Here is a 27,231-nt window from a genome sequence, read left to right as displayed (position 1 = left end):
AAATTAGGACAAAATAACGAACGAGTTCATAATCCGAAACAAATAACTGCGAGTCTTTAAGAGGTAAGTCATCGTGTTTTGGAAAAGAAATATTCAAAAAGAAACACGATGCTTGTTGGGTGCCAATGTCATGGAAAAGGTTTGACATGGGGGTTAAGGAAGGATGGGATCAGGAACGGGATATAGGATAGGGATAGGTTTGGGGATATAGGAATAAGCATGAGACTCGGGGAAATGGGATGCAGGGTCGTGGGTGGTTTGACTTATTGCCTCTAAGACCTCAGTTACCTGTCCGGTCACTACACTCATTCGTTGGATGTTCCTGTATAATAATAAATTACATAATGATGGAATAAATATAAATATCTCGGTTTGAGCGCCACTCTATGATGATGCATAGAGACAATAGTGAAGGATAATTAAATGAAAAGCAAGTAGAGAAATTGCAACAATTGTATATTAATAAATAAGATAACTTGCGGGCTACAGTGTATAAAAATGTATAATTACTTAAGTGAATCACGAGCACCTAAAGCGATACAATATTTAGATAAATTAGAACAAAAACCCAAAAGCTAATTCGGTCGGTGGACCGTAACATAAAATGACAATAAATACCGATTACACAAAAGGCTCTCCAGCCTTTTCGCTGCCCTCGATTCCTTCCAGGACGGAATCGAGGAGTGCGTCTTCAAACGTGTGGGGAACGTGGAGTTCCTCCGATCTCCTGGCGTGGGGGGGACGTCCTTCAGATGGCCATCGTCCACGTCTCCAAAACGTCAGGAAATCGAAAGCCCTGTGCCCAGGGTCCGAGGCGCGGAACTGGCCAAGACGTCTGCTTCCTTCGAACGATCAGGACTGAGAGGGCGACTCCTGCTTCGCCTTTGTGTAAAAAGCCCGCTAGCTCCGATAGCGCCGGAAATAGTGTCACGAACTCCGTACAAACTATCCCGTGCGCAGGCGCGATCCGGTCGTACTTTTGCGTAGTGTTGCCCTCGTAAAGACTTCCTCGACTTAGTGTGTTATGTTATAAAATAACATGACATGGTATAAAAATAAGCAATTAATTTGAATTAAGTATGTATTTTCCTAAACATTTAAAAACGCTAAAAGATACGCTCAAAATATATTGTCATCTTTAAAAAAATCCATTGTTATGTATCTGTTCCATAACAATTTTTAATTTAACCCGTAAAACTAGACGTTTTAAAATACTTCTATATTTAAAACACAGACTTAGGTACCCACATTGGCTGAAAAAATCATCTTAGTCTATGAATGAACTAACTATAACTGATAAATAAAAATCACGAGATAATTTTTTTTATATTTTTAACAACAATCAATATTTATATGTGATTGAATCCCATAGAATTTTTTAAGCGCTACTTAAATAGCTTACCGATTTCTATGTGCCGCCCCAGACGTCTTGAAATTATGAGAAACAAACTTCATATAAAAAAAACGTTCGATTCACGCGAACATAAACCATTGAATATGTGAAGCGAAACGAGATGTCGCTTATTTTTTTAAACGTTCGAGACATGCCATAAATAAATGGTGCTTATTGAAATAGGGGAAAATATCGTAAAATTATTATGACAATTATACGATAGATGTCGTTGGGCATATTGAATATAATATTATTATGTGATTATATTATTTAATATGTCAATATAACATTTATAAATATTTTTCTTAAGAAGGTAGGCTTTAAATAATCGCCTAGTATGGAGTCTTCGCCACTGGTGGGGACTATGCACAGTCTAGTATGTCTACAAGCTTTCTTCGTCACTATAACTCTAAACAATTATTTACACGTCATTTATGTTATGAGCTGTTCATCAGTGACGTCACTAGGTAAAGTGCAGACCTTTGGTTTCAAAATTTGTGTTCATTAAATTGTATCGAAATAATTTTCATTATATTATAGCCGTGAATAAGCATTAGGTACTTATGTCAACGGATACATGATTGGTGTGTGATACCATGTCTTAACAATGCGGTACTCAGTACTGGCTGATCCAAGATTTTATCAAGATTTAACGTCATAATCCCTAAATCCATGGTTTATTGTATTAAATGATAATTATATTATATTAGCGTTGGTTCTATTAAAATATGCGAGGCCCGATTAGGTATGCTATAATATATCGCAGTCATATTCGCTTCCAAAAACGGTTAATATAGAGGTTGGGGGAGGATTGCGAATTGTTTGATTCAAAAGCTTTTTTTTAGGTAGTATATACCAAGGTTCTTCGGTAACAATAATTAATTTCAAGAAAAAATATTGGCCGCTTTATTAATTAGCCTAACAATATTGTTTTGTACTGCATCTCCCATGATTCCAAGAGCTATTTTTGAATAATATGTTTTCCTGGATCATTATTAAAAATACAACGTAGATGTACCTACTTGAATAATTTGATCAAATTTTCCCAAGAATAATCTACTGGACAAGGGCCCCGCGGAAGTCGCGTTTAAAAAATATAAATAAATAATATTTGATTAAATGAAAAATTAACATTTTATTTAATTTCATTATTATTTGAATTGTTCAATAGCCAAAGTCACCCAGGACACGAGGCCTTATAGGGCCAATTAGTTGTTGATACTCGGATACCTATTCAGGTTATTTTTTTTTAAATTTTATATCGACGGTGAATGTATTTTTTAAACAATGTTAAGAATGCACGCATTATCAAATAAAGAGTTGTTGGCAATTATATCTCCATGAATGATGATGATAATGGCATGAATTTTTTGATGACTACTGCGTCGGAGACGATTTCCAGATGCCAGTCACTAAATAATTATACAGTAGTTGTTATAACTTATACCGATGATAGTGATAATAGCAAATATATTAATATGGCAGTAGTTATTAAATAAGAGAATGGGACAACTGGACGCCAGGACAATTGGACACCGCACTGTCGTAGACACGTATACAGAACGTAGACGAGGAATTTTAATCAGTTTCTATCTACTATTCAGTTGTTTTAATTCATTTTACTCTTAACATAATGTTTTTTTAATTAAAATTACCATGCATTATATAAAATAAAAAACTCTATTTCGTTGGAACTTAAACATGCATGATTAAATCATTATTTACGTGTGCACATATAAATTCTCACCAACTATTAAATCATAATATAATACGTTAATACAATTAATAATAATATTTTTTTTTTTTTTTTTTAAATACCTATAAGTATCTAACGTCTATTTATTTTCGAATTGCGTGGCATCCAATTGTCCCGGCGCCAAATCGTCCTAGACCCATTAAATAATATCTATGCATGTAATCAGTGATGTCTCGTGTAGGGCTCGAAATGGACCGGAACGCACCGGAGCGCCGTTCGGTTCATAAAATTCCAAAAATTATCGTTCTGTTTTATGGAAAAATTAATTTGACCGACTGAGGTAGACAAGCCATATAGGTAACAAAGAATCTAACTTATTTAATTAAATACACATAAAATTAGAAAACTATGTAATTACTAGCTGACCAGGCAAACGTTGTTCTGCCATATAAATTATTTCTAGTGAATATTTTGGTTGTTAAATAAAAAGTAACGAATGTATCGTAAGTGTGTGGGGATGGGATCTATGACAGAAAGAGGAATAGAGCACTGTAGACGATGACCGCCGATAAAAACAAAAAAACATCAACCATTAATTTTCTCAATTCAAAATGAGTAATGATGTTCATAATGAATGAATTACCTGTGACAGGATCTCGTTGTTTAATGTTTATGCAATATCCGTCTTGTCCCTTCCAGAAAATTAGCGGATATTGGAGAGCGTCGTATGAACGGTGTGTGTCAGCGATGAACTCCAGATTATTGTTTCTTCTTCGAATCACGATTTCTCGCGTCGATGTGCGGTCGCCAACCATGATTCCAGCAATGTCGTCAACAACAGTCGCATTGAATCGACGTACGTGCTCTCCAGCTGGTGTTTTATCAGGATTGATGACAATAGCGTGATTGTCACTTTGCAATTCGTGCATGTGTGCTTTGAATAATTTCAGTAATTCATTGTGCTCATTCAACAGGGCGTCCAGTTCGCCGACGATGCGCCTGGCATTAGGCGAATTGAGGCTATTGTAGCCGCAACGTGCATCCACATGATTGATGTCCTCACCGCCGCGCCCATGAAGTAGATTTGTAAAAATGAATGTGGTTCGTTTGGCATTAGCAGCAATGAGTCTACTTTGTGGTATACTTGACCTTTGATTTTGAACGTAGAATGGAATTGTTGACCATTTGCCGCAGTATTGTGAACTATTTCTGTTGCTCCGGACGAAGTCATTTGGAAGCATAAATTGAATGTGCGAATGGACTTCAGGAACAGGTTTGTATCTGGAACCGTGCCAATGAGCAAGCTGTTCAATGGTTCTGGTGGTATCTCAATTTCTGGTAGTTGCACTTTTCCTGATGCGCAACACATCCCGGCTGACTCATGTTTGAATTTGAGCGCATGACAATGGGGACATTCTTTATCCATAGCACCAATCAGCACTTTTGGATGAGCGGAATATTCAATATCTGGCTCGTACTCGAATGCGAGACGAAGAAACGAAGCGGATGTAAATGTTCGATGTACTTGTTGGCGTTGTCGGTCATTTGCTCTGCGTGTGTTAACTACGAACCGGCGCGCTTGGCTCCGTTCCAATTGTCGTTGTTGATTTCGTTCAGCTCGTGCCTCTTGTGATTGAGATGCACGCAATTGCGACATGCTTACACGCACGTTTTTGTTATCTTGTTGGATTTGTTCGTCTATTCTTTCTACTCTACTATTTTGCATGTTTGTTGCTTTATTCGTTCGACGGCCCAAATGGCCCCCCTTGCGTCTTGCTGGCATTGTGCACTATAATACACGCACATAAAAATAGATAAATTAAAATAAATCGTACAAAATTTTGCACGCACTGCGTTGTGATTTGCCGAATAAAATATCAAAATGACGCGACGCTTCTCTTGAATTCTTCTCGGACGTAGTGCCATCTGTCATTCAACAACATAAATAATTTCGTTCTGTTTGAAATACGAACGACGGTTAAATTTGTTCATACAAAAATAATAAAATCGCGATTAAAAAATGGGAGGATGGGGGTAGGAAAGTGAAAATTTGAGGTTATAGGTATTTTTTTATGCCAAATAATAAAAAAAATACAAAAAAAAAATTGTCAAAAAAATAAAAGAAAAATTTTCTGGATAGAGATACCCTAATCACCTAGCGGTATGAAATATACTTGTTGACTTATTCTCATACCTAACAAATATACATAAAAAATTTCATAAAAATCGGTCGAGCCATTTCGGAGGAGTTCGACCACAAACATCGTGACACGAGATTTTTATATATATAGAGAAGTATATATTTTCGTAAAATTATCGAGCGCTCCGGTTAGTAAAATTTTCCATTACGAGTGCTGGTTCCGTGGGGTAGACAGGTCATGCGTTACATAAGGGCGGCGAATGAAGGAACAAAATAGGTAACATAAACGGTAAACATATGTACACATTTTGAGAGCAGCGATGGATTTCAATGAAGTAGACGATTTGGTCGCTTCATTAGACAGTAGCGATATATTAGTTGAATAACCGAAGCATACAAATACTGACAATATAATTACAGGTGTTTAATGTTAATTGAAGGAGAATTTGTCACAAGGGAGTCTCCAGACCTGTCAGTGCCACTGACCTCCACGTAACTAAACCATCACGGCTTGACAGTAGATTTCATGGTACCTAATGCTCTAATTCTCAGTAGATGCTGTGTATATCAATTTAAAGTTTTTAGGTGGAAGTATGTGTCTGTTTAAGATAGCTAAAATATATAAATATATAGAGAGATAAAAAAAATAATAACATAGATAAGTAGGCACCTGCCAATTTTCAGATAATTTGAAATTAAATTGAAATGGGGTGGTATTCTAAGTGTGCTTGTGCGGCACTTTGCCTAGGGACGCAATGTATGTAGGTAATAGGTATATCAAGAAACCTGCCTGCAAGAGAAAAGATGGTTCCCGAATTTCAGGATATAAAATTATTGTACAAGAGCTTTATCGGGTGAGGTATATACCTATGACTTATGCCAGGGATGGCGAACCTTTTTACGAACGCGTGCCAAAATTTCCCAAATAATATTTCTCGACTGTCTGACGTGCCAAGCAGTTTTTCGTATGAAAAAGTTAAAGAAATAGTTTTTAAGAATTCCACCAAAAAATTTTAAAAATTACAATTGAATACTTGATATTCTATCTTTCATCGTATTTCTATATATATATATATAGACATTATTCTTTGAATATTTTTGTCTTGTTTTCAAAATTCTCAAAGAGATCGTGGAAGCATTTGAACCATTCTTCTTTCATATTATGTTCTCCATCGCTGAACGGTTTTCCATTTTTAGGGGTTATGTTTGAGTCAAAATAACAAGTAGTTATTGTATTTGAATGACTGCCGATAATTAATTGCATAAGGTTTGTTGATTGAATATTTTTATTTTTAGTAGCCCCATCCTAATGACCGACCTTTGCAATTGTATATTTAAATTAAACGTAATGATTATCTTGAAAAGGATTTGCCTGCTATTTTTTATACAATGCGATTTGTAATTTATGCATGAATTTCGTCGTTTCAATTTGCGCATCGATTGGTAAACATAATATGAAAAACCGAAGAAAATACGCATGGCTATGTCGTCAATATTTTTTAATATTATATATAAGTAAGTACATATTTAAGTAAGTGCCTATATATTTATTTGTAAATCTTTTTTATATATTTGAAAAAAAAAAAATATAATATATAAATTAGTAATTTCTTTTCTTTTCAAAATGAAACATTCGCGTGCCATGCAAAATCATCTCGCGTGCCATAGGTTCGCCATCCCTGGCCTATGCAGTTCATCCAAACAACGACGAATGCTATTGTGTAGGTACCTACCTCAGATTATTACTGCACGCAGTCCGTGTGTCAATTTCTTTCACAGATCTGAAAACCATCTACTGTAGTACCTATGCTTAGAGTTGGGTATTTCCCGAGAAAATCTCAATCTCGAGATTCGGGATTTCCCGAAATGATGAAATTTTGAATTCTCGAGATTCGGGATTTCCAGAAAATTCTCGAGAAATCGGGAAATTTAAAATAAACCTGTAAAACAGACATATTCCAAAAAAATATGATTTTTTTTTATTTCTGTAAGGAGACAAACAAAATAGAAGTAGGAAAACAAAAATAATTCAAATAGGATTTCAAAAAACACAAGACTGTCAATCGCTGCGTCTGACAATCGCGTACGCTTTTGAGACACAAAATTCCCTGATGTTCATTTTGAGTCAACGTTGGCATAATTGTGTTAAATGCCCCGACCAGTCCTTGAACGTTTTGTGTTTTCTGTCCACTTTTTTCATTAGATAATCGTTTTTTCAATTAATATGTGATAATAAAGAAATCCCGAATCCCGAGAAAAGATTCTCGAGATCCGGGATTTCCCGAAATGTTAAAAATTTCGATTCTCGAGATTCGGGATGGAAAATCTCGAAAATTTTTCGAGAATTCCCGAAACCCAACTCTACCTATGCCAAAGAATAAAGGGGTGTAAGTCGGTTATAGGGAAGCCAGGCGGCAACCGCGTCATAGTCGATTTTGGCAAACTTCATATAGGTACGGTAGAATAGTAGATAGAAACGGTAAAGTACGGTAAGTAGAAAGATATACTTACGGACATGACGTGTCAAAAGCGTGGCTTACTCAAACATGATATTATCATTATAGGTACTCGAACAACAGTAGAGCATCAACGAAGCGACCTCGAGCGATGCCGGGTAATTCAGCTGGTCGTAAATAGATAGGTATATAAGTCATCTATCGATACTATTTTAGAGTTATGTTTTATCGAGTTTATAAATGCCAAAGTAACAACGCATTGCCGTATTCTTTGAATCGCGCGGCTTTGTCTCGGCCGAGTAACTAGAAAGGTATGCGCGGCCGCGAGCGGATTGCGTTTGCTCGGCAACGGGCAAAGCAGTCGCCGACAAGAACGAGAGCAAGACGCAGTGTTGAGACACGGCTAAGAGCGGCAAGGTGAGGTGAGGTGCTACGTCACACGCGAAAGTGTGCGAGGTCGCTTGAGCGAGGCCGTCTTGCAGTTACCTCAGCATGCCACCACCGCGCCGCTGAGCTACCACCTCATCCCCACCACCGAGCTCACGAAGAGTTCTGCTCTCTGTACACTGTGTACGATGTATTCGGAGCTCCTGTTCTTCAAAATACATACCTAACATATCATGAATCCAGGATAGTAATATTAGCTAAATATTTTGAGAAAAAGACTGCTTCTGTCCAAAAATTCAAACTGACCTCTTTCTCAGCCGATTAATAAATTTCTATGAATGACACTTGTCTTGTCTTGTCTTTTCCTCGTCACTTTAACACTCAATTTTTGATGAAAAGGTATATGTATTAAAAGTAATTATTACTTTCTATACATTGGTAATACAAATAGGTATCAAAATAAAACGAAAGTATATTTTTTGGAAATTATGTACGATACTATGTTTTCCTGAATATTTTTAATATGTCTAAACACACCGAAGGTTTCTCGTTTTCTGTATAGTTACTTAGGTACTTCTTATACTGTATTGTACATATACTTCTTATACAATTTTAAAATTAACCTTTCTCTTGTTTCATTATTTTCGTGTTTTTCTTGCGAATACAGAAGCCACTTACGGATCGAGGCCCCCAACGATAGAATATAGAAATGAGATTTTTTTCTTTCGGCGCTGAGAAATTTTGCCTGTTCAAATCACCAATGGATACTATTAATTACGCATATCATAATTTTAAAGACTGTTACTCCCGGTGTCCGTCCATTTTAGGTAGGTACCTATACTATACAACAAAAAATCGAATACTAACAGTTTCCTAAAATGATCGAGCGCTCCGGTTCGTAAAATCATTGTTTATTTCGAGCGCTTGTTTCAGGGACATTGTTCTCTCTAATCATATGAAACCGGTTTGGTCGTTATTAAATTATGTGGATTAAGTAGGTACTAAGTATATTCAATTTAATTGTAAGTTACTCCTACAATAACTGTCCACCTCTCAATAATTAAAAAAAAACAACAATGTTTATGATGATTTGTCTAAGCCTAAGGCCAAGTTTGAGGTAGGCTTATGGCTTATAGCAATTTTTCTAATTTTGGACCCATTGTTCAGTTATTGTCATCGTTATCATCTATATTAAATAATTCTCTGATAAATTGTCTGTTTGTATCTACATATTATTACGGCAGCATTCCAAAAATTGTCCGGCATGCAGATGCGACACTAACTAGTATTTTACAAAAAAATATAATATATATGTCATACCGTTTACTAAAGATATTAAGTTATTTAATTTTTATGTGATTTTTGTATGTATCTACAGTGACGTCCCTGGGCAAAGTGCAGCCCTTAGGCAGACTCAAATTGGTTGCTATCCTCCCTATCAAAATTTTGTCTATGTGATAAACCGCCATAGGGTAATATAATATAAAATAGAATATTATGTTGCAAGATTTTTTTATACTTCCGTTATTTTTTTAACTCTGATGTTGCAAATGTTGTTATACTTATTCGTTCTTTTATATTAATATGCCGCTTCTGAGCAACGCATAAACTGCCTATCCCCACAGAACGTCACTGTGTACGTACCTGTCATTATTATAGATACCAATGCTGTGAGAGCTTCACTTTTTTAAAGGGTCAGTTCTGTCTTCTGTGTTCGGTTCTAGTCGGAAAATTGATTGACGTTCAGTTCCAAAAAAATTAAATCCGAACGCTGGTTGCGTAGATTTGGTTCCGGTTCTTTATAAAATCAACAGATTTGTGTAATTATAGCTACCGACTTATACGTATACCTATGTATATTGTGGTTACCTATTTTATTTGAACTTACCCGTGCTAACCTGAAGATGGCGCTAACTGAGTAAAGTAGCAAGCGAAACGTGCTGAAAAACGTGCCTAAACAGCTGGGTTAGGTTAGTAGATAAGAATTAGGTTAACCCCACAAATCACAGAATTGCTGTAAGTAGGTATATTGAATTTCTATAAATTTATTTACACTACCATCAATTAACATTTATTTGGATATTAGGTATAATCGTAAACAATCAAGTACAATAATTAAAAATGTTTATGAACTCGAATAAAAAATGCGTAGAACAAATTCATATGAGAAATAATGCCATTTAAAAGCGTCAGTCTCGTCTTTTACCTCTTATTCGTAAATAATAATATTTTTGCGCAATGGTGATGTAACGTGAGTTTTCTTTTGCTTATGGGCTACTTACGAAAGGGTCTCACGATGTATCTAATATATAGTCTTAAGGGTCTCACTGTCAAACCGAGCTGTGATACTGCGCGCAATTTTTGATATTTATGATCAGTGTAGTGACATGACCCGGCTCACGGCTAGCTCAATAATGCTACCGGGCCGTCACTGAGGAGACTAGTGATGAACTAGGAGAGGTGGATCTCCTTTGTAGTATCACAACTTTTGAATTCCCGAATAAAACTCTCAGCTGGTGTGGTGCCGAATTTATTCAGGTACTAGAGTTCACGGTCACACAATAAGGTTAACTGTCAATGTTCCCGTAATTAAATCTCATTAAAGTATCAGTAAACTATTTATTTGTTCACTATAGGATCTCTGTGAAATCTTTCACAAATTCCCAAAAAGTCACACCTAATTCAGAGAATGTATACGCCGATATTCTTTGGATATTTTTAATTCGAGAAATATTTTCCCATAAGAAAGAAAATATAAATTATTCTTTGGTCACACAGTATTAGGTTTATAAAAGAATAGAATTATTTTATTGTTGTTTATAAAGTTTATTTATGTTCACAGTGTAGTTACAAATATTTATTTGTGTTTACAGACTTGTTTACAAAAGGTTTGCTTAATGTTTACAAATTTATTTACTAAAATTTGTTTTTATGTTTATGAATTTGTTTACTAAAATTTATTTTATAATTATGTTTACTTAATAAAGTTTCAAAAATTTATTTTATAATCCCGAAAAGATTTGTAAAATTTATTATTACAGACTGAGTTTATTAATTTGTTTTTATAAAACAAATCCGATCGCGTAATTTATCTCGATTACGTCACCTCGTATGATGAGTAATGAAAAATATAATTAATCCGCGAGCGCGTCACTATCGACAGATACGTGGTATTCGAGCTACGTTTTAGCGGCCGACGTCACTACCGACAGATACGTGTTATTCGCGCTACGTTTTGCGGCACACGTCACGACCGGCAGATACGAGATATTCGCGTTACTTTTTGCCCGTCGATGGGGACTTATTGTAGGTAAATTTCACGAATGTTACTGAGAACCGTATCTCGTATCCGCGGAAGGACTGCTGCTTAGTAGGAGATCGCTGGTGAGAAGTGTAGAAACTAATGATTTTACGGGAAAAGTGGTCGCCTTTTATACCCTTCGGATAGAGGTTTAACAGGAAACAGTCCGTAAGGGATAGCAGATGTATATCTTTCTCTCACGGGATAAATTTACGTATATCTCCCGTTCCTGGCAACTTTCTAATAGAGATATCTTCTAATTAAATCGGGTTAAAATTACTCTACCTTATTTTCACAAAATAAAGTTTCAATAGGGGTGTTTCAAGCACCCTCTAGAACAAGTCCCTTAAATACGCGGTGGCGATGACGTAAGCAAAGTAGTTGATTTTATATGATTTTTCGTGTCCAAACGAAGGGGAAAGTTTCTAGCTTTCCATCGAGGTATCGGAATAAGTATTCGGGTACTAAATAAGGGAATGGCAGTCTTTAAATTTAAAATGTCAAAACGAAAGGTTGACACCCACGTACTAGTCCTTTCCACCACTCTTGGCCTTTTTAGGCCAATAGAATTTTACTAAGTTTTAATAAAACTATTTGGAGCCGCAGAAAACGTTTCATTCGATATTTACCTTTCGGACGAACATTATTACGTGAAAATACTATAATATTATACTTAACATTTCAACTTAAATATATAAATGCTTAATCCTAACAAGATGTTATTTACAAGCGACTACAAATTTATTTAGTCTTTAATAGTGGCTTTTCCATAGTAATCTAAACGTAACCTTGAATCTATTTTTACCTCGCGAGCCAGCACAGCTGGGCCGTAAATTCTAGTCGGACAGAATTCAGTTAAGGTTCAAGGTCACGCGTCAATTTGTATTTTTAGTCGCAGTATTTGATTCTTTTATTTATCCAAGACGCGATTAAGATTTATTATTGTTTATGGGTAGAAACCCATCTATACCAGAATCTTAAGTTTTTCCAATTGTTACTTTTACAATATTCATTATAGTTAGCGAGTTATAGCATTAACAAAATCTATAATTATAACTACGCGTCTATAGATATAGATACGCGTTTAAAATATTTTTATAACGGTAGTTAACTTCTATCTTGTATTGATAAAATTAGTATTAAAATTCTTTATTTACAATTATACAGTATATAAATTTATAAATATTCAATTTTCTTTTTCAATTTTCATACACTTCCATTATTGCTATAAAAGTTATTGAAGCATGTACTTGCTAAATTTTACGTAAACAATCTCTCCCATAACTTATTTTCTAAGTTTAATGGAGATTTCCCGGAAATTATTTCCAAATTAGATCGCGCCCAAATCTACGCGACGTGTCATCTCGAGGCCTGTGGTCACAGCGTTCCAATTACACTTGAGCAGTCTCGATTCTTGGAGGCGAAATTTTTTACGTAAAATTTTATTACATTTACAAAGAAAAGGTTAACAACATACATTTTACTTCCTAATACTAAACGATTACGCTACTGGTTACCTGTTCATGGTCTTTTTCGACCATTTCTTCCCTGCTTCTTCCATAGTTTAGGACCATGGGACTTATATATTCTGTTTGTACCTTGTCGTGAGGTTGTCGCACGGCTATTTGAGAAGTAGAATTGACTACAAGGCTAGATTTGTATAGTTATGTCGTTAAACCATACTCTGTCATAAACACTAACTGAAGGTCGGCGTTTTTGTTCGTGTCAGTAGTCTGGCAAATCATCATGAATAGAGGGACGCTTGAACAATGTCACTAAATTATCCAAATTTAATTTGAAAATCAGTTGTCGATTCGCGCAACTAATAGCTGATGTTGTTCAGCGATGAGGCTCATTTTTTGGCTTAACGGGTTTGTATTAATACGCATAATATGGAGTGAGATCAATCCAGAAGAGTTCATACTGCCCCATTGGATCCATAAAAATGCACCGTTTGGTGTGGTTTACACGCTGGTGGCATCATCAGACCTTATATCTTTAAAATTGAGGGCGGCTCAATGTTTTTTTTTTTTTTAATATGGATAACATTGATTCCGATGAGATGTGGTTTCAATAGTATGCCACTGCGCACCCTGCTGCGACTGCGACCATCGAACTCAAAATTTGGCGATAAGTTGATTTCGAAAAATAGACCTGTCAAAATTTTTCTGTCGTCAAGTTCTCTTCTCTCAAGTTCTGTCGGTGGCCAAGTGGCTTAAGTATCGGCCTATAACGTCTGTACGTCTGGAGTATGGATCTAATAGGTAGAGAAAGTGGCTAGCATCAATTTCTCGTAAAAACAAAAATCTGTTAATACAAACTTCCACTCTCTCTGTGGAGGCCCACATCGGACATGGTAAAAAAAGAAACGATGACATATTTTATTAAATATACCTACGTAGCTTACGTTCATTGATCGATTTTCCGATCGTTGGTAAATGCCACCCTGACGGTATCCAACCTAGTTACATCAAATACTTCAAGATAAGATTGAGGTTATGTAATTTACTTATATACCTATAAATTTTAAACATTATTATGTATTAAAAATATTATTGGGGTATTTTGTCGCTCCCAGTATCCTTCCGATCAGAGATGCTGAGCACTCCCAAAACTGGATGCGGGACGATAAATTAGTTCTACTCCACGTAGGTATATCAAATTTCTTAAAGCAGCCTACCAACTTTATAGACCGAATTATTGTCTGTCTTGATATTTTGGAATTAAGACAATTATTAAGTAATTCCTTTCCCGGACCCGGGGTCGGTGACATCATGACATTTGGTCCAAAACTAATTTTTCGCTATTTTTAACATTAACTTGAAAGTCTTGCTAATACCTAACTATAGTCGACGTTTAATAACGAGCTTTGATATATTATTCCGGTCCCGTAATTCTCACAATATAATCACGATTCAATATCAATGACTGAGCTTTCTGATAAACTTTAAGCTTCCAGCCACATTATTATGGCAAAAGTGAATAATGATTACGATAATTTTAGTTAAAATTGATTTACGTTTTGTACTGCCTATTCCATCTTAACGTTTTTTGAAACCGGGTTTCGTATTTTGGCATCTTCAGACACTATGCGCACTCACCAATGGTAAATGAAGACTGTCCGAGTACAGTTAAGAGCGTACTTCAGTGAAACGGCAAATAAATTTCAACAGTAGGTGCGACGAAATTTCTCACTACTCATCAATCGGAGACAGACAGTCGAGGTGTTCGCACGTCGATTTGTTTTTCATGGCGTCGGATGAAAATATTCTTAAATCGTGTAAAGATGACTAAAAAACTTTACGTATGTACCTACTTAAAAAAGAAAACATGTCAATGAATATACTTACTATTATTATTAGTAATATAACAATAAACATAACATAATGAACGCATGTTGGATTTTTTATTTTTTTGTTTGCACAATCCGCGCATCGCAAAGCCACAATCTTTTTAGACCATGCCTCAACTGAAGTATAGCCTTAATTCTCGCTTAAATAGTAAATTATTATAATAAAAGGAGGTACAAATTGTATTACCTACCTACTATGTAAAGGATTTGATCCAGATTACCTAATACCAGTGGCGAAGGGTGGAGGTAGGCTGTTAAGATCCGCCATACCTAATTAGTGCGCATTAAACTTGTAGTCATACGTATTTGTTTTTATTGAACTGACTACAATTTACAGATGGTGTTGGTTAGTTTTTAAAAAGCAATCAAACCCTGCCTAAACCAAATCATAATAGTTTTGGTATACCTACTATTGGCGATACGACAAAATTGTGCACATTTTTTCATTAATATTTATTTGTTTTTGTTGGACTAAGAATACATATTACACATATTGTTGTTTATTTATTTAAATTCATTAAACCCTGCCTAAACCAAACTATAATAGATAAAAAATATTATTCTATATATAAAATATCCAAAGTTATATTTGATTTAATTGCATAATTTTATGTATTTTATAATTAATAGATGAGTATTTTTTGACTATTATCTATTATGGCTTGGTTTTCGCAGGGTTTAATTGAATTTTGTAAACTGACCAACAGCATCTGTAAATTGTAGGCTTATTTCAATGAAAACAAATACGTATTACTGACAAACTTCAGTGTGCATTATTTATGGCGGATCTTAACAGCTTACCTTCACCCTTCACCCTTCGCCACTCCCTAATACCTATATATATAATATATTTTATATTTGTACAAAATTGGGTTGGCAAGGGGGCGGCGTAGCGTCAGCTACAGTTTATAATAATTATTCGACAATATGTTTTCATACATGATCAGTAGTGAGATTTGTCATAATTATATGGATAAGTAAATAAAAAAGAAACCCATGCAATATAATCAGTAGGGTATGTACGTCATATGCCTTACTTATTTATATTTTGATTCATTTATTATTATTTTGATTCGTATTCACTGACTTTGAATGACATATGTCAATTTGAGTATATCATTTTTTTGGTTTGAGTTGGTTTTAGATAGTAGATAAATAAAGGTATTTTATTAAATTGTTTGTTTGCAGTGAGGCGCACGCGATGGCTGCGGCGGGGCTGCGCCCGAAGGAGCGGGAGGAGGGCAGCGACGACAACACCGACGACGAAGGCGCTCCTTATGGCCACGACATCTACGGCGGCAGGTAACTAACCATTTAACAATCAATTCTACGTGACACTGACGATTGACGTGTGTCCGCGCACTCGCACACTTTTCACTAATCTTACAATATCAGAATTACTAAGTTCATATTATTATTTAATTGATAATAATTAATGTTATCGGCACTAAAACCAAATGTGCGCTACAGGCGTCTCCAGGAAACGTATCCACTTCCCTCTGTCTGTTTTGTTGCAAACTCCTTTCGCCGCCAGAGATGCTGTGTGTCGTTCTATAGTCTACACTCTACAGTCTACACATTGAGGTTAATGGCCCCACCAAACCACACCCGGTTTTAATCGGGTGTATCACGGAACCCTGCGTTTTGATTTTGATGTGAAGCATCATTTTCATTTTTATGACTGGGAGTGTCTCCGGAGCAGTCACCAAAGACTAAGGTCGCCATGCTCTCAAATGTGCTTTGACTGAATTTACATGACTTTAAGTTAACACAATCACTGCTGACCTGTTAATTAATATTTAATTACCACATTTAAATAGCATGTTAATTATATCTAATATAGAGGCAATATTAAAAATAATTTTAGTAAAAATAACAAATTAAAGCTAATACAAAACTGCCGGACATTCTACGTGAAGAGATCTTTAGCTTGGCTGTATGACGCCACAAATTTTTTAAATGCAATAAAATTGGCCTTTTTGGCGACCAGGTCGGACGGTCCGATGGGCCCAACAGCTGCATCCGTAGCAGTTTAGATTTTCCGATCCTCTAATTCTACCCTCTGATTGGTTAACGTATGAAAAAATTAAATAAAACTTGAGTCTTATGGTTTGTTGCCTTAATTATACTTATTTGTTAAATATAGGTAGGTATTTATTTACACAAACTTCATTTGTGAAAATGTTCTTGAATCTGACATTTTGTGTTTGTTTCGTATTGACAAATTTGAATAGTCTGACATTATTTTCTGAATCTTGAATCAAGATGACACGAGCGATTGTTTTGTTTTTTACTCGATGAGATAGCTGTTTGCTCTGGTGCCTATGTCACTACGTGTTTCTAGATGATGACATTTTTTTCCAAAAATTAAACATGCTAGATAAAATTTTCCTTGTAAAACTTTAATTAAACTCGAGTACCGATCGATTATAATATATTATTATGTCTTGTTGCGATAGATGTCTATGTTATTCCCGATCTAAATTAATTCCGCCTTTGACTGTTAATGTACATTTTCACGCGAACGTCGAATGGAAAAGTAAGATGTTTAAAATTTACTCTTCTTGTTTGAAATGTGCGAAACTTTCAGTTGACTTTAAACTCGGTAAATGATTTCATTTCGAAATAAACCAATAATACAATTCACCACAAGTGAGTAGAGTAGGCCGGAAATTGGAGGGAATGATCATTTTATGTCTCTTTCCCATAACAAACTGTAGTTTTTACTAAAATATAATAAAATTATTCGCATATACTTACATTGTATGCACCTATATGAACTGAGTTTCCTCCTGCAATTCCATATTTTATATATTTAGGTACTTATAGTAAGTATTAAGGTGATAAATCATATCGACAAAGAAAGTAAAATCATGTAGGTCTCCATAGGTATCCAATCAACGTCTTCATGAGTTTTGACGATATCACCACATAGATACTACTGCAGTATTATACCTACTAGAGTAGGTACCTGCCTACTTTGAAAAATGGTCCGGAAAAATGTTTTTTTTTTTGCACATATCTCTAAAATGGCCAAGACCATATTGTTGCAATAATAAATAATAGTGTTTTCACTACATACTGCTACTGGATGGATATTTTTCTCGGGATGTTAAATACTAAAAGCTAAACCCGTTTAGTCTACTATCATCAAGGAAATTTATAATCACCGTAATTATGGATACAGCTGATACCTCCTCCATATTTAATCTTGCGGTGATTATAAAATGCCTAATACCTACCTATCACAAAGAGCAACTTTTATATTTCGATGAGGTCATACAATTATGTATTAACAAAGTGCTCGATATGACCTTTGTCATTTGATAACATAGTTATTATTTGATTGATACCGTTTTTTTTAAAAAGCAAAACATACCTACTAAGGTTTTACATACATATACCTATCTATTCTACCTAGTGAGGTGGCAAAAAGTATGCGGCGAAAAGTTGTCGAAGGTCGCCCGCGACATGTTCCTGCCGGCGGTCGCGCCGCGTCGTCGATTCCGCCTTTCACCGGCACCTTCGAACGACTCCACTCAGCTAGACATTGTTCACATTTTTAGAATGGCCCTGCCCTGCCCTGCTATGCCACTGCATTCGGATTGCAAATTCGGTAATCAGCAATGGATTTTTTTTTAAATGGTCGGTTATTATGTGATGTTTTAGATCTCGAATCCCGACCTTATAACATTTACAAAAATAGCGACATAAAGGCGGACACACATTACGCGTAAATTCATGTGAAAACATATCGGGCCGATGCAGTTTTCCGCGGTGTGATAATGAACATACATAACAAATTATTATTGCTACCGCGGGTGTCGAAAATCTACGAGAAGCTACTCGTAGTATTACTGGCCTGTAATGAGGGATTATCAAATAACGAGCCGAGTTATGTATAACTACTTGATAATAATACTCGTATTACGAGTACAATGTCGATTTCAATAAAAACTTTCCCTTTCGAAATGAACTTCTCGTATTCATTAGTTTAGTCGGCTGGTATGGCGGCCGCTCTTTTATTGCACGGAACAAGTTATTTCACCGTTGGCCAATTTATTCTATTCAAATCATCACAATATCATAATAATTAAACTCATAAAATTAACGTTCATTAGAGCACAGTTTTTTTATTACAGTATTTTTGGGTGGGCCGCAAAAAATTTCTGCAGTTCAAAAATAGTTAAGTACCTAGAAACCCAACATTTGAACTGGGGTTGTATTATATTTCGACAATTGTTTCGAAAATAGTGTAAATAATATAAATATTTATTATTTTATTCCAATGTTGACGGTCCGGAATTTTTTTTTGTGGCCCGCGGATGTAAGAAAATTAAGAAACATTGCATTAGAGCAGTGCTCCGCAACCGGTGTGCCGTGAGACGATGCTAGGTGTGCCGCGGCGCATTGTGTCAAAAAATGAAAATAATTTTGTATATTATACAATACTTACTTAATGGCCAAATTTGCGTGCATGGCTGGTAATATATTTGAGCACCTGAATAAAATTATTAAAAAAAAATTCTAGGTCAGAATGAAAATATATTGATATGCTTCACTACCATAGGGATATTAAATAAATTCACTACCATTGAAAACAAGCAATGAATTTTGGGTCCGGCCCAAAAACTTATAACTTTGCTGCAAAAGAAATTTCATCATTACTTTCATACAAACAATACGACTGGATTCGAAACCCTTTCGCAACCAATGGGCGAAATTCTATAAAAGCACTATAATAATTATATTCGTGAGGAATTTTGTTGAATTGAGGAACGACATGACGCTAAAAATGAATTTCGTTCTATTGGGTATTTTCTGGATTTCGGTTAATAAAGAATATCCTCGGATTTCCGACAAAGCTATCGCAGTTCAGCTCCCATTTTATACGACATATATATACCTATATGAGCAACTTTTTTCAACTCAAGCTATAATTAAAAATGATAAGCAGTCATACTTGACGGGTGATGAGAACTTGGGGTTTCTTTTTCAGGGGGGGGGGGCGTGGCAGATCAACCAGATAAGTGAGATAAACAAAAATTACAATTTTTCTCTAATGGTTAAAAAAAAGTCGCTTGGGGCGCTATATTGCTACGCTGATACTAATATTTTTAAATATGCGATTGGGGAGTGTTTGTATTAATAAATACAAAAAATAGCTAAACATACAATGAATACCATTAATTTTACCTCGAACACCATTTGAAAAACACTACCTACTTTAGAGTATCACACCGTCTTTAACCTTAGCGATAGGTAGGGGCCCGCTTCAGCATATGGGGTCCATATTTTGATGTATAAATTGTTTTACCTGTGGTGTGCCGCGGAATTCTGGGAATGCCTATGGTGTGCCATGGGTGAGAAAAGGTCGCGGAGCACAGCATTAGAGGAGTGCTAGTCTATCCCATAATATTCTCATTCATTCACTGAATAGGTATGTAATAATTATTATAGTCACTGCCAAGTCACTGCATTGAGTATAATCTCTCGGAATTTCATAAACCCCCGAAAATCGTTGACTTTGACAAATTTATGGTATTACACTACACTACATACCTACCTAATATCTGATTAGTGATTAAGTAGGTATATTGAAATCGTTAGAGATGGACGACATTCTAACAAGATTTAACTCACACGAGAATGCGGTGATAGTTTGCGGAGAAGGTTCGACCTTTTGCATACCATGCACCAATTTTTTTCACAGACGACTTCAGATGCGCCATACAACTCAAGCACCTTTTCTACCTTCTTACGTTCACGGTTGGGGTTGGAAAATAGTGATAGGGGTAGGATCTGCTTCGCTTAGGGGAGGAAAAGGAATAACTCAATCACGCAATTAAATTAATTAATTTATGCCAGTTCAAAAAACACACGTTTATTTTAGCACCAATCTACAATAGTCAGAAATTACTTCTTGAATGAGAGGGTGATCGCTGTCGTGGACCCCGCTGATGGTGCTACAGCTGCCGGAGAGTCTCGTTTGGTGAAGATAACTCTGGACCACAGAGTTGATGTATGTGATGAGAGAGAGAGAGAGAGAGCTCTGGGCGGGATGGAGCACTGAGAGCTTTTGGATTTCGCTAGTCTTTCAATGTTTGGTATTGAATTTGTTACCGAGAGCAGCAGAGAATTCTTCAAATTTGAATCTGTTATTCGAGACCTTCTTTTACTTTTAATCAGTACTCAGGTGTTGAAAATATGAAGATGGATTCAGTTGGCGCAAAGATGCAATGCGCCACGGTTTGGCCACCGATGAACTATACGGTCCGAAAAATAAACTTTTCCAATATTAACCGGGAAGAGCTCAAAATTATAAACGTAGCTAACTTTTTTGATGAAGCCAACATACTTTTGAATGTTTACAACTTAATTGACTTTTGTCTAGCTCTCATTACACGCTATAGTTTAATCTAATTTTGGTGGTAGGTACATGCGATAAACCAGAATTGTGTAGGTGATTTTGATGTTGTCATAATTTATGGAATCTTAATGATTCACAATACTTCAATGATATTTCATTGTATTATCAATTTATTATCATTGTTATCGATTTATCAATTCGGCGCTTATCAATATCTTTCGTTAGGTAGATATCGAGAAACGACACTCGCGGAGAATAATTAATAATGTTCTTCCATCGGTTGATTAATAATTATTTTATTATTATAAAGCTATTATTGGACATTATCAGGTTATCATGGAAGTCGTCTTATTCGTCACATCCTACTACAATGTATTATTTTTATATAATATTCGCGTCACAAACTCAAACCGGTATTCGATCGATTTGGGTTTGGATCTAGCCGTAAAGCGAACGAGTGTGAGTAGGCCTGCGAACAACGCGTCGGAATGAAACGGAATGCATTTCCATCGTGTCGGGTCCCTGACTTCTTGTGTCCACACAATGTACTATGCATGGACTCGAGTACACTGACGTACTTATACATATATACATATAATATTATCATTGTTGGCTTATGTATAAAATCATAAGTAACGAGGAAGCGGAGTGGAGACAGCCTCGAACGACTTGTACTTTCGTCGAGATTTTTTATTTGTCCACTAGATACCTATATTATATTTTGCCTTCGAGGTATTCGCGCTGAACTGCCTTTGTTTCGCCACAAACGACTCGGACATTAATTTATTGACCAATCTTTACAGTTTACATTCAATTCGAGCCAATAAACGATTACAATGTGGTGGTACAATAACAATAACTTGGTACCTACCTACTTGATTTATTTCTATAGAACGGTGTTTATCAACCTTTTTGAGTGAGTGACGTTTTTCGTGACACACCAAAATTATTAAATTTAAAAGTTTCGCTTGAAATAATAACTCATTTTGGATTAAATAAAGTTTTCGAAAAAGTTTTGCGATACTGTTTCGGAATTACTGTTATAGATTGTAGAATGTAGTTAAAGTAATCTCTACTGTCTTGCAAAGACACGAAAATATATTCGTAGACAACCGTTCTTTTCAGCCATTACACATTACACAGGTGGGTAGGTACTTCTATGTTTTTTAGGGAACGCCCTTTTGCCGGCACGCACTAGAGTGTGCTTGAGTCCTATTCTGATTGAAGACTCATTCTCGCTCAATGCAAAAAGCCGAAAGCTTTCTGAAAGCTGATAGATTGTCCCTCGTAAAAACCAAACTGAGACGGGCAACTTACTGTTCCAACCGACGGTCGAACTCAAAAGTATTTCTTGTTCAGCAGCCAGATGGGAATATTCTCGGCCATTTTAAACAGACATATGAAAATGAAAATCTCTCAAATTATGACATACTCGTACCTAGGTACCGCTGACGTCTGGCGCTTGGTCATTATTCTAACGCCGCTGCCTAAAAAAGCTCTATCTCCGTGAAACATGACATTAAAAGTTGTAGTAGTAGGTATTCGAATTCCTTCCTCGTTTAAAGCTAATCTAGAAGGTGGTGCACTTAAGCAGCGCTTGACCTACCAACCTTCACGGAACGTCACTGAGATGAACATACAAATGTGGCGATATGTAGTGACTCGGCGACGCGGTGATGGTATTTTCCCATGGAAATATGTCTGAAGGCATGCCGTGAATTTTAATTCTGGTTTTGGCGAAAAAATACAATGTAATATAGTTAGTGTGATGGGCGAAGTGAAACCTTCTTCGTATCGGACAGCTTTATTTGAGTTATTCTCGCGAATCGCGGTAGATAATTAAATTTAATGTTGCTGTCAGTGGTCACTGGAATGTAGAGTCGTGTTCAAGGTAGATAAACCTCATTTCTTCCGATTTCTTCTTCTTCCATGTCATCATATCAGTCAGAGCATATTGACCACGCAGCACTTCCAACAATCCCTATTGCTCACTAGCCTTGTATCTTAACCATAGCGTTGGAGCGGACCCTTTATTGAGTTGCTCCGCTCCGGGACCTAATACTTGCTCCGGCTCCACTCCAGGGTATGCTCCGCTCCGGGTAAAATTCCGGGGTCTGCATATGTACAGTATTATATGTATACAAATGTTAAAAAAATAAAAAAATGAGTAGTTTTAAAATACATAATCGCCATTTTCATTATTAATTCTAGTAAACAAAATTTTGTCGCCAGCAAATCGTCTCTAATTATTTACCTCTTCTTTAAAAAAGGTGAGGTTATTTATCACTCGGCAGTGTTTCCATATTTGCCATATTTCAAATAATTCCAGTGTTGCAAAGTGTCCAAATATACTATTTTCGTTAGATTTTAGGACGAAAATCTAATAATAAAAAAAAACATCCGGAGCAGTGGAGCACTACAAATTTTCGGTGCTCCGGTTAAAATCCCATTACTCCAGTGCTCCGTGCTCCTGCTCCGAGCTCCGCTCCTACTGTACGAAAACATCTTCTTGGATACGTGTTAAAACTGTGAACTAACATGCTCCGCCCATTTTTAACCGCACTTCCATTATAAGCTCCTCCCATTTAGTAAACAACAGCGCCTGGAAGCGTAGCCAAGAAGATGTTTTTGTACTATACGCCCTGAGGTCGTACCGGTATTCCGTAGCTCCGCTGAAGCCTCAGTACCCCAAAAATATTCACAACTGCATATATTATTATTGCCATATTGAGGTTTCCTAAAAAATCATTACTAATTGAAAACAAAAACTCGTCAGGAAAATAATAAATAAACAGCATCTCCCAATAAATAAATTTATATTATTACATAATTTTAGGAGTGACAGGATGACCAGTAGGTACTAGTCCATTAACTTCATTATTAGGATGTTTTTTATGTTTGCAACTCAAAATATCATCAAGAAAGATATTTGCGAAGGTAACACTTAGCGTTAAGATCATTTTCCAGGCAAGCTATTATACCGCGTAATTTAAAAAAATATTTTTAAGTAAGTATGTATAGAATTCTGATATAATTGTCAAAGATCTTTTATAGTCTAATACCGACCAAAACGCAATTTTTTCGGTATATTTGAATCTCATATTTTCTTCTATGAGGAAATAAAAATCTTTATCATCAATATCCAAAACGATTAAATTTGCTTAGACACAGTTCTAGTCCTAGTCCATTAAAAGTTAATAAACGACGTTTCCCACAATACAATAATAATTATTACATGATATTCACATCGAACTCCTTTGTGTTAAGATAAACTTATGTAGGTACATCATATTAATTGAAATCCAATATCTTTATTTCAAAAAAATATGTTCTAAGTATTAAACTATAAACCTGATAAGACCTATTTATTGCGATGAAATATTTTATAATAATTAACAGGTATTGCCTACCTAATAAGTGTACCTACCTTCATACATAAGCCTAGTTTTATTTTAATACGTAGTCATTACTTTTCATTGAATAGACTAAATTTAATTGCGTATATGTCAATTAATAGTATCTGCTTACCTGCATTAAGTAAATTATCAATCTATTAGATTAAGAATTATAAAAGATAACGATGGAAATATAGCATAGATATTTGATAAAATAAGTAAAAAACAAACAACTCAATATAATAATATTATATGTACTATGTAGGTAGGTACCTGATTTTATTTTTCTGTAATCCATATAAAGGAATTGGCGTGCTAGTGAATTCCGATCGGCAGGGTGAAAATTTTCAATAGGACACAATGAATAGGTTCATTCCGCATAATGATTTTTTTTCCAAAATTACACATTGCTTATTGAACTAGATACCAGCAACTATAACCTGAGGTGCGGCGGTTCGGAAAACTAATAGTTCGCAAAATACTCAGCGTGATGTGTCACCGCCGCGCTTGTTACATGTACTGCTACTGTGCTGTTATGTACTGTACCGCAAATGTTGTACGTACTGTTTTTGAACTTAACGCATTCACTGCGGACCTGTTAATTACTCATTAAAACCACATTTAAATAACATGCTAATTATATATAATGGCCAGGTAATGGTCAACGCAATAGTTGCGTTGGACGCACGTAATGAGTTAAGCTCTCAAACCGTTTAAATCACTCATAGCTGCTCTCAAATTAAAAGAACAATAATTATGAAGTTACTTAGATATTCAACACTAGGTAAATAGGTCTGAACGAAATCAGCAATGACATTGAGCCATATATTACATTGAGGATAAGTAAGTTACATCAATTTTATCAATATCGTTTTTTCAATTTGCATTAAAAAGCTGCTTATTTTTATATACCTACCCACAGTCATTAATTGTCATCTCATAATACAAGCAAGCGACGAAGTGGTCCCTTTGGAAGTGTTTATTGCCATATAATTGGCCTAGCATCTAGATAACCGGCCCTTAAAGATTTTTTCGATTCTTTCATTCTTCACTCATGTACACAGTTCTCACGAATTCCAAATTAAGTATATAAAAAATATATATATATTATATAATTTAGGGTTTGACTAAAATGGTGCTCATAATAGATTATGTACATGGACTCCCTTCATCGCACGCCGCTGAAAGTAACTTGCCTATCTATAGTATAGACATACGCAGTAGTGTTTACCACGTCTAGCACTTGGGCAGAATCACCACTGAGACACACTAATTTAGTAGCCTACTTCTTTACTTGGTAATGTCTTCTATCGAAGGTTGGCGACCAAATTGCAAGACAACTCCTTATCCAGTCGTATCCGCTCGCCAAAGCTGGGCGCTCGCTTCACATTAATACGGTTTTCACCGTACGGCAAAAAACCGAAAGGTCAAAAATCGAATCGGCGACAAGTTATTCACGCCACTAAAAGAATGTCGCCTTTCGTTTTTTTGCCATACGGCCAAAACCTTATAGTGTGAAAGGAGGGTTATGAAAGTTGCAAAAGTTTAAAAAGCCAAGATAGTGTCATTTTGCCGATCGGTCTGCTGTCCTCTCCCCCCCCCCGAATTATGATGGTTTAGTCCTCATTGTTATTGTGTTTAGCCCGGAGAATCCACATCGTAAACTGACAACAACTGATGTGTGCGCTGAACGCTGAATTCTATTCTATCGACGTACCTACTCTATGACAACATATTCTTGGCTACATGTTAAAACTGTGAACTAACATGCTCCTCCCATTTTTAACCGCACTTCCATTATCAACTGGCAAGTTCCTCCCATTTAGTCGACAACAGCGCCTTCCTTTACGTAACCAAGAAGATGTTGTCGTACAATACTCTCCGTATCCCATAGCCCTCTTTACCGGCATTCCTTCAATATACCTACATTATAGTGGTGGACATTTTTGATGTTTTGCTTAACTACCCACTCATAACGATTAGTACGGTTTTTGCAAACCCATGTATCGCACATAATATGCCTTAGGTAATTTTACTTATTTATTGGATGCCTGATGTCGTTGTAGAATTGTGTAGAATTTACGTCTGGCACATTTTAGTCGCAGTTCATTTTTAAGTACCAGTTGATGACATCCAAAAGGTATGAAGTAGATCGAGGGGAGGCATAGAAAGATCAAAAAAATATGTAGATGGATCAATAATATCTACATTATGCACCTACCTATTTTATTTTTGATCCAATAAACATAGTTTTTGAATAATAATAAGAAACAAGAAAAAATGCTACGTAATTCACCCTTTTCATCGAACCGCATTTATATAAAATTCAGAATTTACAGGACTTTCTAAGTAAATAAATATGATGTCATTTAGGGACGTTCTATTTTCCCATAACCCACTTTTTCGCTGTACCTACCCATGAAAATAAATACCGACGATAAAGCCTATTTTCCTATTATGTCCAACTTATTTTGTTTTATTCAATACTAAGTTTGGTTAAGGTTTTCAGAATGTTAGATCCTTTATTATAGAAATAACACGATTTTGAAATAAGTACCACATAAACATAGGTCTCTACATCTTATGTATATATGCATGCATACATACACGAGGCCAAAGCGCTCACCCGGAAAGTGAAAGACGTGAGTTCGAGCCCTAAGTCCAACGTTTTTTTAGATTTTTTTCTATTATGCATGTTTCTGCGATTTTTCAAAATAATTGTTTTTTTTTCTTACTTATAT

The 27,231-nt window shown here is 35.7% G+C and overlaps 1 protein-coding gene across 5 annotated transcripts in view; it reads left to right on the top strand.

Annotated features, from left to right (window-relative positions):
* kkv (hyaluronan synthase-like protein kkv) overlaps positions 1–27,231 on the top strand; it is a 77,446-nt gene that overhangs the window by 19,088 nt on the left and 31,127 nt on the right. For 4 of the 5 annotated variants that reach the window (XM_085955998.1, XM_085955994.1, XM_085955997.1 and 1 more), the window contains exon 2: positions 15,914–16,027. In XM_085955998.1, the coding sequence (XP_085812124.1) occupies positions 15,927–16,027 (101 nt within the window). In that variant the 5' untranslated portion in view covers positions 15,914–15,926. Of the gene's footprint in view, positions 1–7,804; positions 7,871–15,913; positions 16,028–27,231 lie in introns of those variants that run through there. The other variant, XM_085955995.1, reaches the window with a different exon arrangement.

The sequence above is a fragment of the Rhyacophila brunnea genome, unplaced genomic scaffold (genome assembly GCF_057557595.1).
Source record: "Rhyacophila brunnea isolate RB1 unplaced genomic scaffold, BYU_Rbru_1.0 scaffold_5, whole genome shotgun sequence".
Classification (NCBI taxonomy): domain Eukaryota; kingdom Metazoa; phylum Arthropoda; class Insecta; order Trichoptera; family Rhyacophilidae; genus Rhyacophila; species Rhyacophila brunnea.
The sequence above is the reverse complement of the archived record's forward strand: the minus strand, read 5'-3'. Positions and strand labels throughout refer to the sequence as shown.